General features: G+C 38.2%; 1 protein-coding gene across 1 annotated transcript; it reads right to left on the bottom strand.

Annotated features, from left to right (window-relative positions):
- Window positions 1-1,925: 1,925 nt before the first annotated feature.
- Window positions 1,926-11,969, bottom strand: LOC147315061 (cytochrome P450 2G1-like). Its single transcript, XM_086262270.1, has 9 exons — window positions 11,781-11,969; window positions 11,449-11,611; window positions 8,116-8,265; window positions 5,074-5,234; window positions 4,064-4,240; window positions 3,722-3,863; window positions 3,390-3,577; window positions 3,122-3,263; window positions 1,926-2,949 (listed from the first exon to the last, which is right to left on the bottom strand). Exons 1-9 carry the CDS (start codon window positions 11,946-11,948, stop codon window positions 2,768-2,770), a joined length of 1,473 nt encoding a protein of 490 aa, XP_086118396.1. The 5' UTR covers window positions 11,949-11,969; the 3' UTR covers window positions 1,926-2,767.
- Window positions 11,970-18,331: the final 6,362 nt, after the last annotated feature.

Raw genomic sequence — 18,331 nt, 5'->3', positions numbered from 1 at the left:
GACGAAACGTTTCTCCCACAAAACGCTACGTCCAGATGAACAGAATCCACTTTTGGGGAGTGTGCCTTTGTTTATTCTTAAGTTACTGAACAATTTAACAATATGGAGGTCCTGGAGGCAGGCGATACTTCCTTCTTTTTACACTAAACAGCCACAGCAGAGCTAAGATTAGCCCTGCCAAGATCACTGTGGCAGAAAACTCCATAATGTTGTATTTTGTATTTTTGTCCTTCCTTCCAGAAGCCAATCTCTGTGATTGGCTTCTGTAGCTAGTTTATATTTAACAGGGGTTTGGCTGGTTGGACACACATGACCAATGTGATGTTTTAATCTTGTGCACCTTAGCACACTTTTACCTTGTTAATGATGCTCATTGACAAAAAGATGTTGCAACATTTGATTTGAATAATAAAGTCAAAACATGTAAACCATCCTCATTTGACAGTCTACACTGCCCTCTACTGGAATCAAGATTTGGCCCACACACTGCTCTGGCACCTGTTTGAACATTTACACGCTGTCTGCAACAGCATACGTAACTATTATAAAATAGGTTCAGTTTCTAATACAAATCTGCTCTCTTACCAAACCAATCAACTCTGTGAAATGAATCCAAGCAATCCAATACTGTGCTTCACTCGTAGAAACATAAAATATGTTTACAGTGAATGCTGTTAAAGTAGTAAATACTTATGATCTAAATTTGAAAGGAACATTTCACAAAAATCTTTGTCAGACTTTATTTGGATTGTTTATTTTCTTTTTCATATGAAACTGGGTTTACCTGCTCAGCACTAAGGAGAAACATAGTGATTACAATTTAATGTTCAAGACTAGGTGTTTACATAAAAACATATGCTTTGTTGACAGGCCTAAAGTAATTTGTACTAGCTATTAGTTAACTTATAAGTGCAACACATACTGTTTATATTGCTTTTGCATTTGGTTTGGTTCCATTTTGAACCAAGTCAAGGAATCCCTCATAATGTGTCTATACCAAATTTTGAACTATGTATCAATTTAGAAAGCAGCAACAAGTTACCTGAAATTAGTAAATGCACTATTCATTTTTTTTTATTAATTTCAACACCATAAACAGAGATAATATATTTTTTAGATTTTACATCATTTATTTTGAAAAAAATTAAACCCACTAGTCATGTCATACTGCAAACAATGAGCATGACATTTGTAATTATTGATAGAAAACAGTTGTATATTAACATAAAGCCCTAAAATAAAGACATGGTGCTTCAGCATCATGATGACAATGCAAAAACAAGCAGATATGAAGGTTGACTTCAAAGAATAAAGCAATGTGCTTCTGGAAGAAGACAGATATCCTTCAATTCTATACTAGAGGATGACTAGTTTTTCTTAAGTTAATGGGGATTCTATTGGAGCACTCTACAAGTAGTAATAACAGGCTGCTCTGATGGTATGCTTTGACCATTTTCAATTCAATTCAATTCAATTTTCAATTCAATTTTATTTATACAGCCCCAAATCACAACAATTTATATTTTAAGGCAGACCCAGCAATAATATATACATAGAAAAACCCAAAAATTATATTGTGTTTTCAAATGATTAACTTTAGGTCTACCATGTCAGTACTTGTAAATGCTGTCAGTATTTACAGTATTGTCTTTAGCTTTGTCTGACATGACATAATGTTGCCTATGTGTTTACTTGGACATCCACTGGCTGTCTGGCACATAGGTCACTCAGTGTAACCTTTTTAAAGCTCCTCAATCATTAACATTTATTGATATTGTGACTGTTGGTGTTGTAATAGTGTGGTTACAATGAATATATTGATCCACTCTGGTGCAACAATTAACTGCTATTTGTTACAGTTAAAATTTTGTTTTAAAGATCTTTTTTGATTTCTTAGAAAAGCAAGGGTATGCATGAAGCTGTAATGCTTTTGCAGGTTATGTAGTATCTTTATTTTGAATCCACTGCATCCAGATATACATAAGGAATAAAGAGTACAGGCAAAGCAGGTTTCATACATGAGCTATGCAATACAGCAAAATTCCAACTGTCATCTATTAGATAACCTTTGTATTCTGTTACTTGTTTGTTTATACTCATTGCTAGTTAGTTTATGTTTGACAGAGAGTTGGCAGGAGCACCGCATTAGAGCACAGGTGAGCCATGTGATCTTCCTGTTCACCTTAGTACACCTATTTCTCATTTCATTGCCAAACAGCTATTACAACATTTGACCTGATTTCTATAATCAAAACATGTAAAACAGCTCCGTCCTCTTCACCAAGATTGCACGTTAATGATTCACAGGAATGACTCAGGGCGTGGATATTCTTTATCATCAACTCTGAAAGACTTGTTGAAATTATTATATAAAACCTATGAGTAACTTTATCGTGTTTCTGTGTTTGTGTTTTGACAAAAAAAAAAAATGAAAGAAACAAAAAAAACAAACAACAACAACAACAATTTGTCAGTAAATTCACTATTTAGTTTAAAACACTACAGAAACTCTTAGAACTTAGATTCAGCACATTATTTGAAATCATGCCTTCCCAGCTAAAACCCGACATCTCACTTATATTATTATTATTTCATGTCTTTTTTCTATATCACAGACATAACAGCAAAAATTTATTGCACATTCATTTAACTCTACTTTTAATTGTGCATTTAATGTTACTGCACCACATTAACGCAATGCAGCATGTTGTAGAGATCCATGTCAGTGATAGTGCTGCAAATGATGACAGACTGAGTGGCTCTCATTTTAACGTGCTGTAGCTATGATTTGATGACTTCGAGGTAAATTGGCAAAGCTGCTGTACTCTGGATCGAGGTCTACACTGTCAGGGCCTCCTTCACAGGAAAAGGTGAAATCCTGCAGCAGTGAGACTACGAAGATAAAAAGCTCCATACGAGCAAGAGACTCGCCAACACACGCTCTCTTCCCTGTAAAGACACACAATCACAAATCACTCTATGGTAACCAAAATTGCTTGTTCTTATTAATTTAGGCTTTCTACCTTACAATAATAAGTGCCTTGAGGCCAGGTTAGCTGATTTATATAGAGCTACAGCTGAAAATTGTATAATTTATCAACTGTGTCAGGACTTTATGTACCTGCAGAGAATGGCATGAATGCAGGATTTTTCTTGAAGTTGCCGTTATGGTCCAGGAAGTGCTGGGGATTGAAGAACCTGGGAGTGGCCCATTGCTTTTCCTCTTTCAGCACAGAGTGCAAGAAAGGAATAATTACAGTGTCCTGTTCAGAACAAATATGTTGTTAGTCTATTGATGCTTTTAATACTTTTGACATTAACCCCTGACATGATGCACAATGGACTTAATACTGACTGTAATACGTATAATGTCTTGGAATTAAGAATACCTTTGGGATTGTATAACCCCTGAAGGATATGTCATTCAGTGCATAGTGAGGTACGCTGAAGGGCACAATGTCAAGAAAACGTTGGACCTCATGGATGACAGCATCTGAAAATGGGAGGGACTTCCTGTCGTGCATCCTGGGACAACGATCTTTTCCAATTACAGTGTCAATCTCTTGCTGCATTTTCTCTGGACAAAGCAAAACAAAAACTATAACCGCTCTGATCTGTTTGTAATGACTGCTAAGTTTTAGATTCACAAACAGACTTATCCCTAACTATAATATATTTAGGGCTAAAAGCAAGTTGGTAATACTTTTTTCTGTACACCTACCCTGTATTTTGGGGTATTTAATCAGCACACTGAGAGCATATCTCAGGGTGGAGCTGGTGGTCTCTGTTCCAGCAACAAACAGATTCAGTACAGTAGAAACCAAGTTGTCATAATTGAACTCACTTGAGGGATTGTCCTTTTCCTAAGGAGACAAATTAGGAATATTGTTGTCTCAACAGAAACCAAATTTAAAATACTCAAATGGCTGTTTAGCAGCACATAACAGACCAGCTCGAAATATAGTTTAAATAATTCCAACCTGTTTAATGCAAATACGGAAAAAAGAACGACACAATGCAAAGTGCCCTAAACAAAGCAACTGATCCTTCAGTTCTTTCCAACCTGATTAATTCTGATGAGGAAGCAGTCAATGTAGTCTCTGGGGGAGCTGGGGTCCAGTGTCTGTTTGTGCTCTTGGATTTTCCTCTCGATAAAATCTCTGGCCTCCTCTGCATGCCCAAAAATAGTTTGGTGGTAGCCAGGAAGATGCTCCATGAGCCGGGGAAAGATGTTGTACATCTTCAGGAGGGAAAAACACAGCAGCTTTATTTGTCTAAAGACGTATGAAAATATGCAATCAGTATTACTGAGTATTAATTCTTTAGACAACACACTTCGTGTCAGGGACCTGGATCTGAGCGACCCAGGGTCCATGAGCAGCTATGGACTGATATAATATATTATGTATGTTGGCTGCACTGTGCTGCTGTTCTTGTGTTCTCCATGCTTGTATGTATAGGCAAGTGGATGTGTCTGTGAGTGAGCACTGGGTTTCAGGCAGGCCTGGTGGGTGTGTCCCGTCTGGAGACTGGCCACACCTAAAGCAGATGATCACACACACCTGCAGCTAATGAAGCCTAGTCGGGGAGCTACTTAAGAGTGTGGATGAGCGCGTCTTGGTCGTCTTGGTGTGGGATCGTTGTGTGAGACTCCATGTTAGTGGGCTTCGTGAGCCAAGTTAAGTGAGTGCATGCCTGAGTGTCCTGACGGTTGCTTCTTTGTTATTTTCTCCAGGAAGGAGCATGGAAGACAAGAGCAGCGAGCACTGGGTGCGCGGACACACAGGAGCAGAAGAGCACGGACTTGTGGGTGGAAGACACGACATGGGAGTCAAGGGAACACACTGGGATTTATTATTCTGTGTATTATTTACACCACTGTAAATAAAGGCACTGTTTATCATAAAGAGTCTAGCATTTGGGTCCTCCTTCCTCACATCCCCACGGTTGGCCAGTGCTAACTGTGACACTTCAGCGTTGTTGGTTTGGAGGTAAAAAATGCAGAACTATCTGATCAGTATGTTTGTTGTATTTTTTTTATATGTTAATTTTTTTGTAATCATGTCCACTGACCTGACCAAGAGGAGTACTGTTGAACCTTATGATCTTAGTTATGATGGTCAGAAGGTGCAGGAACTGCTTGTCTTCAAAACTGAAGCGTTCCCCAAAAACCAGGCAGCAGATCACATTAGAAACAGTGCTGCTTAACAAAAATTGGGGGTCAAATGGTTTACCTGGAGAAAAAAGGAAAAAGACAGTTGGAAATAGTTTGCAAAGTTACGAATTAAAAATGCAAATGTTAGGTTTTTATTTAAATAAATCATCTAATTTAGTTTAGTTTCTTTTGAAGAAAGATTTGACAGTAAGAAACTTTCTGTCAGTTGGCTGGGTCTGTGACCCAGCATTTTCAAGTTTATGGTCTTTTTGTGAATTTTTTGTTTGGAATGATGCATCCATCCATTCGCTTCCGCTTATCCTTTTCAGTGTCGCAGGAGCCTATCCCAGCTGTCATAGGGCGAGAGGCAGGGTACGCCCTGGACTGGTCACCAGTCTGTCGCAGGGCTAACACACAGAGACAGGCAACCATTCGCGCTCACATTCACTCCAGCATTCACACCTATGGGCAATTTGGATTAATCAATTAACCTATCCCCACAAACTGCATGTCTTTGGATGGTGGGAGGAAGCTAGAGTACCCGGAGGTAACCCACACAAACACATGCAAGAACATGCAAACTGCACACAGAAAGATCCCAGCCTGATGATGGAATTGACCTTCCTGCTGTGTGGCAACAGCTGACCACCGTGCAACTGTGCTGCACCATGGATGGGTGGTTGGCACTAAATAAAAGAAAAATAGAAAACTTCATGGATGTAGTTTTCTATTATTTAGTATTAACTTATTCTTAGCATTGGCAGTATGCTTAGTTACATTTGCTTCCATGTTGTCTGGTCCAGGTGTCTCGTCTCCCCTTCCTGTCCCATGTCTGTCCTTTCTGTCATGTCTCGTTCCCTCTTTCTCAAGTGCCCCTTGTTTAAGTCTCCCTCTCTCTCTAGTGCTCCCTCACTCTTGTTCTCCCTCGGTCCCTCTGTCTGTCTCTCATGTTTGCTTTCTCTTGAACCTTGTGTCAAGCTTGTGCTTCCCAGTTTACATCTCTCCACGTTTCCTGCTTTATTTTGACGGTCTTGTGTTCCATGTTCAGTATTAGTTTTGCTTGCCCTTTGGTGTCATGTTGATTTGTGTCAGCTGTGTTCCCCATATGTTTCCACTTCCCACATTACCCTTCTGTGTATTTAACTCCTCTGTCTCCCTTTGTTCACTGTCAGGTCGTCTGTTTTCCTCTCCTTATGATCCATGGATTTAATGTTGTCTTTAGTCTCAGTTTTTGCACGCTCCTTTTCATGTTAATGTTTTTCTTGTCTAGTCTTAGTGTTTCCCAGTTTAGGTTATAGTTTAGTTTTTGCCTTTGCCTTTTGCTTTTGTGTTTTCATCAGCCAAAATAAACAACTCGCTTTTTGTTGTACTCCAGTCTTGTTTCTTGTTATTCTGCTTCTTTGTCTGCTCCACAAATATACTGGCCATTCGGCTGTTTACACTTTCACAACAACCGACAAAAGAGAGCATTATGATAAACAAAAAAAGTTCTTCACATTAATCAACTGAAGTCCACTAAGGTTAATTATCATATGATGATATCATGAAGTTCAATAATGAAATCATCTGTCTGGATTTTTGGGCTTTTGGATTGCAATTCTTTTCTTTTTCTCACTTCTGCTTTCCTCTTTTTAAATCGAATTCTTTCATCATCACGCTGATTCTCTAATTTGATTTGATTTTCATAACAAAAAAATCTCTGCTCTGTGTGCTTTAAATCTCAGTGTTTTTCTGTCATTCTACCTTTCAAATTCTCCCTCAGCCATGTCCACTTTATCATTGTTGCTCATCCAAGTCTCCAGCTGTGTTATTATTACCACCAGCATGTGCTATCTCCTGCCATTGCTGAATTTCCACCCTTCTATGTTGCTTCATTGGAATCTACTTGCCAAATACTTTGTTGTACTTCACTGTCTGCTATGGAGTAAATACTTAAGTATTTTTTTGGATTGTTTGTTTCTAGCATGTACCCCAGTAGTCACAAGGTTAACACAAAGCTAACACAAAGAGGCAGACAAACACACACCTACAGCCAGGTTAGGATGAACAAATACACTGAAACCCATTTGTTTGTACTGTGAGAGGACTCTGAGGCTGCAAACTCTTCACATAAAGGCCCAGACTAACCAGAGAGCAGCATTACTCCATTATAGTGTAATTACACTTTAAGTATTAACAGCAGCATAGTTCCTAGGCATGGCACAAAATTATCTGTGTTCACGCCTACTTACTCTCTGTTATATAGGCCACTCTGTATAAACTGATTTTGCTCCAAACTTGTGGTTAGATCATTAACTTTTATTGATAATATTCTCCTGAGACCTAGCCTATTCAGTTAAGTCCTCTGCAGCTGACACACAAATCACAAAAAAAGTTTGACTGAAAGATCCATTTTTCCTCAGTTTTCAGGTGGATATGACAATTGAAAGTAAATAATTTTATTAAAACATATAACTGTAAATTGGCATGGATAAGTTTATCCTTTCCAAGTGCATCACTCATGTCACAGCAAGCAGACGCTATAAACGATACTTTAGTGTTTTAGCATGTTATGCAATATTCCATGTCTTCTGTTCAAACGTTAAAGAGTTCAGACAAAGCAGGATTTGCATGTTAATTGCAAAATCTGATAGACTTCAAATGTTACTGAATTATTTGACATATTTTATCAACACTTTTATGTGTATTTGGTGCATTTTGTTACATATTTATTTTTGCTTCTTACTACAGCCTATTTCTTGTGCAGGCACAAATTAAGAGTTTTAGAAATGTTCTTGTTATTATGTTTTATTTCTTAAACTGCCAGTCAATTCTGAGGTAAATATTGAATTGAAATCTTTTTTGTCATAGTCAAGCTACTGTACTGGAAAAAGAGAGAGAGAAGCAATGATTGAGCAATGAATGATTTTTCAAATCCACCCTGTATGTAATATGTGCCCATACAATAGCTAAAAACGCACCTTTAAATGTACGTATGTGAACCCTCAAGTGTTGGCTGACTTCTTGGATCCATTCTTCCATCCCCTTGCGTCCCATCCCAAAGTCTCTCAGGGTTGTGAGTGTGAAGCGTCGCAGCTGGCGCCAGCGCTCCCCATTACTGATTACTAAACCTGAGAAGATGAAATGTCAAGATTAGGAAAAACTTTTACACAAACTATTATTTGAAATTTCTTTATTTTCATGTAAAGTTGACTTAGAGTCATGCCAAAGAAATCACTCGTCTTGAAAACTTCAGTTCAGTTCAGTTCAGTTCATTTTTATTTCAAACATTTCAAACATGTGCCTTCACAATCATTACAAAATATCATTCCATTATTTGTTTGAAAAGGAGTAGGCTGAAGTATTTACTTATTTGTCCCTACCCCCTCAAGTTTTACCTCTCATTCATTTAATTTTTTTTTGTCTTAAATTAAACAAACAACATATGAAACATATGAAGTAAAACAAAACATAACATACATAAATCAAAAACAAGAAATTAGCAAGCCCCACCACAGTATAGTTTCTTTCATATGAAAAATACAGAATGTGTATATTTGCAGATACACAAGTTATGGAAAAACAACAAACCAAAACAAAACAAAAAAACAAAAAAGAACCGCAACACCATTACCAGCAACATTACCGTCCTGGGTTAACCCCGTTTTCTTCATTCTTATACTTATTTAAAATTAGGTTTTTATATTTTACTTTAAACTGTTTTATGTTTTGACTGTCTTTTATTTCTTCTGTTAGACTGTTCCATAATTTAACTCCTGCAATTGAGATAGACATAGTTCTTAAAGTTGTTCTAGCACTTTGTATTTTTAAATTCCATTTCCCTCTTAAGTTATACCCACCTTCTCTTTCTATGAACAATTTACAGATTTCTTTGGGAAGCAATTTATTTCTTACTTTATACATTATTTGCGCTGTTTTAAGCTTCACCAAGTCTTGGAATTTAATAGCTTGCATTTTGACAAAGAGTGCATTTGTATGGTCCCTGTACCCTACATTATTTATTAATCTAATGGCCCTTTTCTGTATTATAGTTATTGTTTGTGTGTTACTTTTGTATGTGTTTCCCCAGACCTCTACACAGTAGCTCATATATGGCAGTAGTAAAGCACAGTATAAAATGTGCAGTGCTTTCTGATCCAACATATGCTTTGCTTTCCCCAGGACGGCAATGCCCCGTGCCAATTTCCCCCGAACATAAGTAATGTGTGGCTTCCAACAGAGCTTGTGGTCAATGATCACCCCAAGAAATTTTATTTCATTTACTCTTTCTAAATATACATTGTCAACACATATTTCTACTTCGATGTTTTTCTTTTGGTTTCCAAACAACATAAATTTGGTTTTATCTAGATTCAATGATAATTTATTTATATCAAACCACTTCTTTAATATCGTTAATTCCTGTGTGATCATCCCCAAAACCTGTGGCAACTCCACACCTGAACACAGTATATTTGTGTCATCTGCAAATATTACAAACTTTAAAATCTCCGATACTCTGCAGATATCATTTAAGTACATAATAAACATTTTTGGACCCAGTACTGAACCTTGAGGTACTCCACAAGCTATATCCATCAAATTAGATTTATATTCATTTATTTGTACATATTGTTGCCTATTCCCTACATAGCTTTTTAACCATTCCAAAACCACTCCCCTAAACCCGTACTTTTCCAGTTTTTTTAATAGAATTTCATGATTAACAGTATCAAACGCCTTCTTTAGATCTAAGAAAACTCCGAGCGCATACCTCTTATTATCCATACATTCCGTTATCTTTTCCATTAAATCTATCAGTGCCAAAGCTGTTGATCTGTTGCTTCTGAACCCATACTGACTATCTGTCATTAATTCATATTTTTCCACAAAACTATCAAATCTTTTTATGAAGAGTTTTTCCAGTATCTTAGAGAACTGGGAGAGTATTGACACTGGTCTATAGTTTGTAAAATGATGTCTTTCACCGGTTTTGTAAATGGGAATAACTTTAGCAACTTTCATTTTTTGTGGAAAAACTCCTTTTTGAAACGACAAGTTGAATATATATTTTAATGGTTTTACGATACCATCAATAACTGTCTTTACTGTTACCATATCAATATCATTCCAGTCTGTACTGGTTTTGTTCTTAAGTCCTCTAACTATGTCATAAATCTCTTTCTCTTCCACTGCTCTTAAAAACATTGAGCTACTATTCCTTTCAATATTTTCACCAGTGTCCCTTTCTATTCCATCAACCTTTATTTCTTCTGCCAGTTTTGGCCCTATGTTTACGAAGAATTCATTAAAGCCATTTACTATCTCTTCCATGTTATTAATACTTCTTGTCCCTTCTATAAAGTACCCAGGGTAATCATTATTCCTTGATTCATTTTTGATTATTCTGTTTAATACATTCCATATATCTCTTGTGTTATCTTTATTGTGTTCTAACCTTTTAATGTAATACTCTCTTTTACAGGATCTCATTATATTAGTTAATTTATTTTTGTAAGTTTTATACTTCATTTCAGTTTCTATTGTTCTCTTTTTTATGACTTCTCGATATAGGGTATTCTTTTTTTTGCTGGCATTTTGTAGTCCTTTTGTCATCCATGGTCTTCCTGCATAGTTGTGTTTCCTATTGATTTCAATTACTGGGCAGTTTTTATCAAGTAATGTGTTAAATGTTCTTAAAAATCCTTCGTAAGCTTTATTAACTTCTGTTTGTTCATACACAATATTCCAATCTTGCTTTAAAAGTTCATTTCTAAGACAATTTAAGGTCTTCTCTGTTCTTATTCTTTTGTAAATAATCTTATGTCCATCGTTGTTCACTTTATAATGGCATTTATAAGATGCAAAGACTGGTAAATGGTCACTTATATCATTGATTAACAGCCCACTTTTTATCTTTCCTTCTATTATATTTGTAAATATATTATCTAATAGAGTTGCACAATGAGATGTTATTCTGGTCGGTCTTGTTATCAGTGGAAATAAACCGATGCTGTACATGGAATCAATAAATTCTTCTGTACTCTTATTATGATTTGGATTCAATAAGTCAATATTAAAGTCCCCACAAATAAACATTCTTTTCTGATTTATATTTGTAAATAAGTCCATATTATCCTTAAATATCTCAATCTTAGATCCTGGTGTTCTATATATACAACTGACAATTAGGTTTTTCCTTTTTTCTATACTTATTTCCACTGATAAACATTCCATCACTCCATCAATAACAGTTGTCATTCTTCCCATTCTTTTGTACTTTAGGTACAAACTGATATATGGTGTCTTGTTACCATAACCATTGGTAGCTTTGAACAGAAATGGTACGGGCATTCTGCCTGTGAAGTCATCTGCCTGATCCACCAAGGCTTCTTTCACAGCATCATACCCCACCAGAACCACTGTCCGCTGCCAGCCCATGTACAGTGTCATCACAGGACCATAGGTTTCACTGAACTAAGACAAAGTAAAAAGCCTTGTTTATATTTATGCAACGTCAGCATGCAGCTAAAATAAAAATCCAGAACAGTAATGGAGGGTGCTCTTGTTTATTCTTACTGAACAATTTAACAATATGAAAAATGCTAAAAATTAATAAATAAATAAATAAAAATTCCAAACTCACCTTAAGTATGCTTTTAAAAGGTACATTTTTGTCTATTTGTGGCAGGTTTCCTAGAAGAGGAAGTGGAGCAGGTCCTGGAGGCAGGCGATACTTCCTTCTTTTTACACTAAACAGCCACAGCAGAGCTAAGATTAGCCCTGCCAAGATCACTGTGGCAGAAAACTCCATAATGTTGTATCATTTTTTTATTTTTGTCCTTCCTTATATACCTACTTTCTCTCTGTGATTGGCTCCTGTAGCTAGTTTATATTTAACAGAGGTTTGGCTGGTTGGACACACATGACCAATATGATGCTGTAATCTTGTGCACCTTAGCACACTTTTACCTCATTAATGATTCTCATTGACAAAATCCTTTGCAATACTTGATTTGAATAATAAAGATAAAAACTTTGCTAGATTTAAATAGAAAATTGGTGTAAAATATCCATAACAATAATTGGCAATAATGTAAATTTGCTGCACTACAAACTTGATAATGATGCCAACTAACACAAAATATAACCAGACCTTGTTGATAAGAACAACTGATAATAAAATCTCACATGAACGACAGTTATTTGACAGTCTACACTGCCCCCTACTGGAATCAAGATTTGACCCACAAACTGCTCTGACACCTGTTTGAACAGTTATATGCTGTCTGTAACAGCATAGGCACATATAAACTAATAGTGAATGCTGTTTAAGTAGCAAATACTCATGATCTAAAAGCAGCATTTCACAAAATTATTCAATATCAAGTCTTTTTCAGACTTTATTTGGATTGTTTATTTTCTTTTTCATATGAAACTGTGGTTACCTGCTCAGCACTAAGGAGAAACATAGTTTTGTTAAGTTTAAACAGCAATTACAATTTGATGTTCAAAAAACCTTTATGCTTTGTTGACACGTCTAAAGTAATTTGTACTAGCTGTTAGTTAACTTATAACTGGAACACATACTGTTTATATTTCATGCCTGTGCTTATTGGTTTGGTTCAATTTTGACCCGAGTCAAAAATTCCCTAATAATGTGTCTATAGTAAATGTTGAACTATGTATCCATTTAGAAACCAGTAACAAGTTACCTGAATTTAGTAAATGGATAATTAATTAATAATCCATTAAGTTCAGAGAGCAGAGAGAATGTATTTATATAAATTATGACACAATCTGATGTTCTATTTTATATGAAAGGATAACGCTGATTAATGATTTAAATATGTTTTTTTTAAAGTGGAAATGATTATAACATTCTTAAACATTCATATAAAGTTATATAATCATTATGACTGTTAAAGACAGGTATAACTGAATTATCATTAAATAAAATCCTTGCAACTGCAATTTATAATTATTAACAGTGAATAATATTTAGAAAGAACTTGATTTTTGCAAACTAAACCATTCAATGTCATGGACACTGTGTTCTGTGCCCACATTTACAGTATTGTATTCTTTGCAGTCAGCAGAAAACGTCTGGTTGGTTTCTTTATGATTATGTTCTCAGTTTGTCTTATAGTTTTGTTACCCTTTGGAATCTACTTTCTGCTTGTGGTTCATATTTAATTCTTTGTTTTTCAGTGTTTTGTGCCTCTCCTGTGTTCTCTTGAATTATGTCAAGACTTTTTCTCTGTCTCTCATTTTTCCTTATCATGTTACTTCCTGTTTTATTTTGGTAGTCTTTTGTTCTTTGTGTCTTGTGGCTGTTTTACCTCCTTTTGTCATTATCAGTGACTACTTCCACATGTTCCCATCTTTTCCCTATTCCCCAGGCCCCTGTGTATATATAGCTCTGTCTTTGTTTTACTCCTTATAACTTCCTGAGAATAAACACCTTCAAGTTTGAAACTATTGCTTTCAGAAGGAATCCCTCCAAGGGATGCATTACAGCCAAGTGGAAGAGTTTAAATATCTTGCTCTTGTTCACAAGTAATATGTAATAGGCTTCTTGGTTTTCTGAAGGTTGATGTACTAGCACTGGCAAGGAATTTAATTTCATGGAGTGAACCTGTGTATACAACAGCCTGTCCTGCAGCTATGCTCCAGTATGGGACGCAGACCCATCGTCTTCATCGGGTGGAAGTAAGCATCGCAAGTGTTTGGAAGCAGGGAGGGGGGTGAGTGTGTGTCTGTTTCAGTGCACATGCATATGTATGCATGTGTGTGTGTGTCCCATGTTCAACTGAGAGAGACCGTCCTTTCACCTGGTTAAGCAAAAAGTCAACAGTCCTCCAGCCGATGCAGGTGGCCTTGAGGCTTGAAGGATAGGGTCAGAGAGTCAAAACACAGTCTTGTAATCTGGGAGAAATTGTTGTGCCAGCCAGTCATTCGGTCTTGGAGCCATTTGCCCTTGGAGCCTTCTGGCTGGCCCCGGGCAGCCACATGAAGATAATGGTTGTTTGGGTTAGGGTCAGAATCTCATCTCTGATTTTTGCAGATGATGTGGTTCTGTTGGCTTCATCGGGTGAGGGCCTCCAGCTCGCACTGGAACGGTTCGCAGCCGAGTGTGAAGCAGCGGGAATGAGGATCAGCACCTCCAAATCTGAGGCCATGGTTCTCAGCCGGAAAAGGGTGGAGTGCCCACTCCGGGTCGGGGATGAGTTCCTGCCCCAAGTGGAGGAGTTCAAGTATCTCGGGGTATTGTTCGCGAGTGATGGGAGAAGGGAGCCGGAGATCGACAGACGGATTGGGGCTGCAGCTGCAGTAATGCAGACGCTGCACCGGTCCGTCGTGGTGAAGAGGGAGCTGAGTGTAAAAGCGAAGCTCTCAATTTACCGGTCGATCTACGTCCCTACCCTCACCTATGGCCACGAGCTGTGGGTAGTGACCGAAAGAACGAGATCGCGGATACAAGCGGCGGAAATGAGCTTCCTCCGAAGGGTGGCTGGCCTCTCCCTTAGAGATAGGGTGAGAAGTTCGGCCATCCGGGAGGGGCTCAGAGTAGAGCAGCTGCTGCTCCACATCGAAAGGAGCCAGCTGAGGTGGTTCGGGCATCTGACAAGGATGCCCCCTGGGCGCCTCCTGGGTGAGGTGTTCCAGGCATGTCCCACCGGGAGGAGGCCCCGGGGCAGACCCAGGACACGCTGGAGAGATTATATCTCTCGGCTGGCCTGGGAACGCCTTGGTGTTCCCCCGGATAAGCTGGAGGAGGTGGCTGGGGAGAGGGAGGTCTGGGCCTCTTTGCTTAGGCTGCTGCCCCCGCGACCCGGCTCCGGATAAAGCGGATGAAGATGGATGGATGGATGGATGGATGGGTTAGGTTTAGTGCAAACAAACTGCATCCAATTTCGCAGCTGATCTAATGTCCATCACTGGTCCCCAGACCTATTGATTCCCTGTTGCAGAGTCTTGAGCTTCTCCAAGATCTTATCCATATTGCGTTCAATAAGCACAGTCCGAGTACTCATGGCCTTGCCCATCGCATCGCCCAGAATTAGACGAGACTAGAGAAAGACGCAGAGCCAAGCAGGAAAGATTTTTTGTTTTTATGTTTCTTTTTGTGGCGGTATAAACAATGAAAGGTGGTGGATTGGCCAATTGGTCATGATTGACCCTCCCTCTCTTGTTGCTACTTCAATCATGAAACCGATGATCGGCTTTTCTCTATTGTTTGTTTATCGCCCACTCCGCGCCAGAAAGAGGAAACCAGTAGTGATGTGTCGGTCGCGAACGAAACGGCTCTTAGAGCTGGCTCTTTGACGTGAACGACACGTTTTTTTTTTCTTTCTCTCACCGACTTTCTCGCACTTTTTTTCACTTCACTCCGCACGTGAGCCTTGTGCTTGCGCTGGGCAGAGGGGGGTGGGGTGGTAGTTACACTCGCAGTAGCACAGGAACAGAGTGAAAGAGAGAGAAAGAGAGCCAGGGACAACAAGAGACAACACGATCACATTAGAAAGGTACAGTAATCGTCCACAACTATTTTCAGTTGCGGATGATAAAGGGTTCAGAAAGTTTATTCATGCAGTGAATCCTATGCAATTCCAAGCAGGAAAACACTCCCAAAAAATCATCCCAGGCCTAAATGACAGAGAGTGTGCATCTTCATTTTGTTTTGCATATTTTAATTTATATTTGATTGTATTGTGGTTTGCAGTGTTTTATGTTGTTTCACTTTACATTTGTTTAAAAGGAAAAAGCTGAAAATTTAAATAGTTAAAAGCTGAAATGTAAATAATTGGTTTTTGAATTTTATAATTTATTTATTAAATTTTATGTGGAGTGAATAAATAAAAGTTTAATATTTAAGGTGGCACCTAGTAGGGCTGGGCCATATTATACCGTTCACGGTAATACCGGTATAATGTTAGGCAATGATAGGAAAATGAAATATCGCGATAGAATGGGAGTAAAACGCGCATGCGCAGTGCCTTTGTTTTCATACGCGCATGGCCGATTGTTGAGTGAAACAGATGAACCAGAATTGGTTTGTAAAAATGGTGCAACTTCAGTGATGTGGAACTGGTTTGGTGTTTGTCCGTCAGATACACAACAAAGCACATTTTTTGCAGAACATGCAAGCGGCCGTTGTTATTGTCGTATTTGTCGGACTAAGATGCTCTTAAATCTGGGAGTAATCTGGGTCCTAAACTCCGTACGCTTCAGGTCAAACAACACTGCAGCATCACTTAGAGTTAAAAACTGTCTAAATTCTTTCATCTTTAATAAAACGATCAGCATTGCTGCTTTACCAGGTGTAACTATAAAGTTTAACTTCCAGGCATCCATGAAAACAAAATTTATTACAGTTAACGGAGTTAGAAGTTAGCAGGAAGCTAGCGGAAGTTAGCTCGCTAGTTTCGCTAGTTACCTAAGCATGATATAGCATGTTCTGACTGAGAGATTTCTGAAAAAAATCAAACGTACAGCTCTGCTATCACTTCCAACATAAATGAAGACAGGAAACTAAACAGCAGTGACGTTTGTAGGGTTACTGAAGTTGGGCTAGCTGGTATATAATGATGTGCTACGTGATCGCTAGCGACACAGCTATGTTAGCATAACATAAACAGTGAAGCTGGAGGACAAACACTAACACTTTTCCACTTATAAAAGTTAACGTGAAGGTTCTTCATGGTTAGAGACAAATGCAATCGCATGGCAGGATGCTGTAAACGGACCAAACTTCAGTCAGGAGAACAACTGAGATAATCCATCCACAATACGAGGTTAGTCATTAATATACTGCAACAACATGGGAATAGAGCAGCTGCCAGAGAATTCAACATTAATGAAACAATGGTACAGAAGTGGAGGAAGCAAGAAGAATGAGTTTAATAAAGTTTGATTTATCTGACTGCTTTGTTTCGCTTAATGTGCCTTATAATCCTGTGCACCTTATGGTCCGAAAAATACGTACTGCACACTGCAGTTTAATGTTGCAAAGCACCTCTTTTTAACTTCAGTGGATATTATATATGGTTATGCTCAGGATATGTCAGCCCATTTCTACTGGAAATGCCTTTTGGTTAAACTTTCAGCAAGGAATTTGCATTTGCACTGTTACATTTTTATAAAGCTTTAATGTACATAAAAACCAGCTTCTTAAGTGAAAATAAATGGAAGGTTGTCTTTTTGCGCTAGTAATGTTGTGGAGTTGTATTTTGTCTCGCATCAATTATATCGTCGGTTATATCGTTATTGCAAATTTTCAAATATATATCGTGATAAATATTTTTGGCCATATCGCCCTGCTCTAGCACCTAGAGACAAAGCAATTACAAACTCCAAAACATGAATATATAATATATATATATAATATATATAATATATATAATATAGATAGATAGATAGATAGATAGATAGATAGATAGATAGATGATAAAGTTATTGAGAAATTTAAAGCAGGCTTAGGCTACAAAAAGATTTCCCAAGACTTGAACATCCCACGGAGCACTGTTCAAGCCATCATTCAGAAATGGAAGGAGTATGGTACAACTGTAAACCTATCAAGACAAGGCCGTCCACCTAAACTCACAGGCCGAACAAGGAGAGCGCTGATCGGAAATGCAGCCAAGAGGCCCATGGTGACTCTGGACGAGCTGCAGAGATCTACAGCTCAGGTGGGGGAATCTGTCCATAGGACAACTATTAGTCGTGCACTGCACAAAGTTGGCCTTTATGGAAGAGTGGCAAGAAGAAAGCCATTGTTAACAGAAAACCATAAGAAGTCCCGTTTGCAGTTTGCCACAAGCCATGTGGGGGACACAGCAAACATGTGGAAGAAGGTGCTCTGGTCAGATGAGACCAAAATGGAAATTTTTGGCCAAAATGCAAAACGCTATGTGTGGTGGAAAACTAACACTGCACATCACACTGAACACACCATCCCCACTGTCAGATATGGGGGTGCCAGCATCATGCTCTGGGGGTGCTTCTCTTCAGCAAGGACAGGGAAGCTGGTCAGAGTTGATGGGCAGATGGATGGAGCCAAATACAGGGCAATCTTCGAAGAAAACCTCTTGGAGTCTGCAAAAGACTTGAGACTGGGGCAGAGGTTCACCTTCCAGCAGGACAACGACCCTAAACATAAAGCCAGGGCAACAATGGAGTGGGTTAAAACAAGAT

Source organism: Aulonocara sp. 'chitande type north' Nkhata Bay, linkage group LG14 (genome assembly GCF_057382095.1).
Source record: "Aulonocara sp. 'chitande type north' Nkhata Bay isolate Kocher_YH1m ecotype deep benthic linkage group LG14, A_spYH_male_GT1.1, whole genome shotgun sequence".
Lineage (NCBI taxonomy): Eukaryota > Metazoa > Chordata > Actinopteri > Cichliformes > Cichlidae > Aulonocara > Aulonocara sp. 'chitande type north' Nkhata Bay.
Note: the sequence above shows the minus strand (reverse complement) of the source record. Positions and strands in the feature narration are given on the sequence as shown.

Excerpts from the sequence above, each read along its gene's own strand:
- LOC147315061 (XM_086262270.1), bottom strand. The coding sequence starts at position 11,948 with ATGGAGTTTTCTGCCACAGTGATCTTGGCAGGGCTAATCTTAGCTCTG. Across the intron at positions 5,235-8,115 it reads TCACATACGTACATTTAAAG|GTAAACCATTTGACCCCCAA; the intron begins GTGCGTTTTTAG and ends TTTTTTCTCCAG. Across the intron at positions 2,950-3,121 it reads ATTCATGCCATTCTCTGCAG|GGAAGAGAGCGTGTGTTGGC; the intron begins GTACATAAAGTC and ends GTGTCTTTACAG.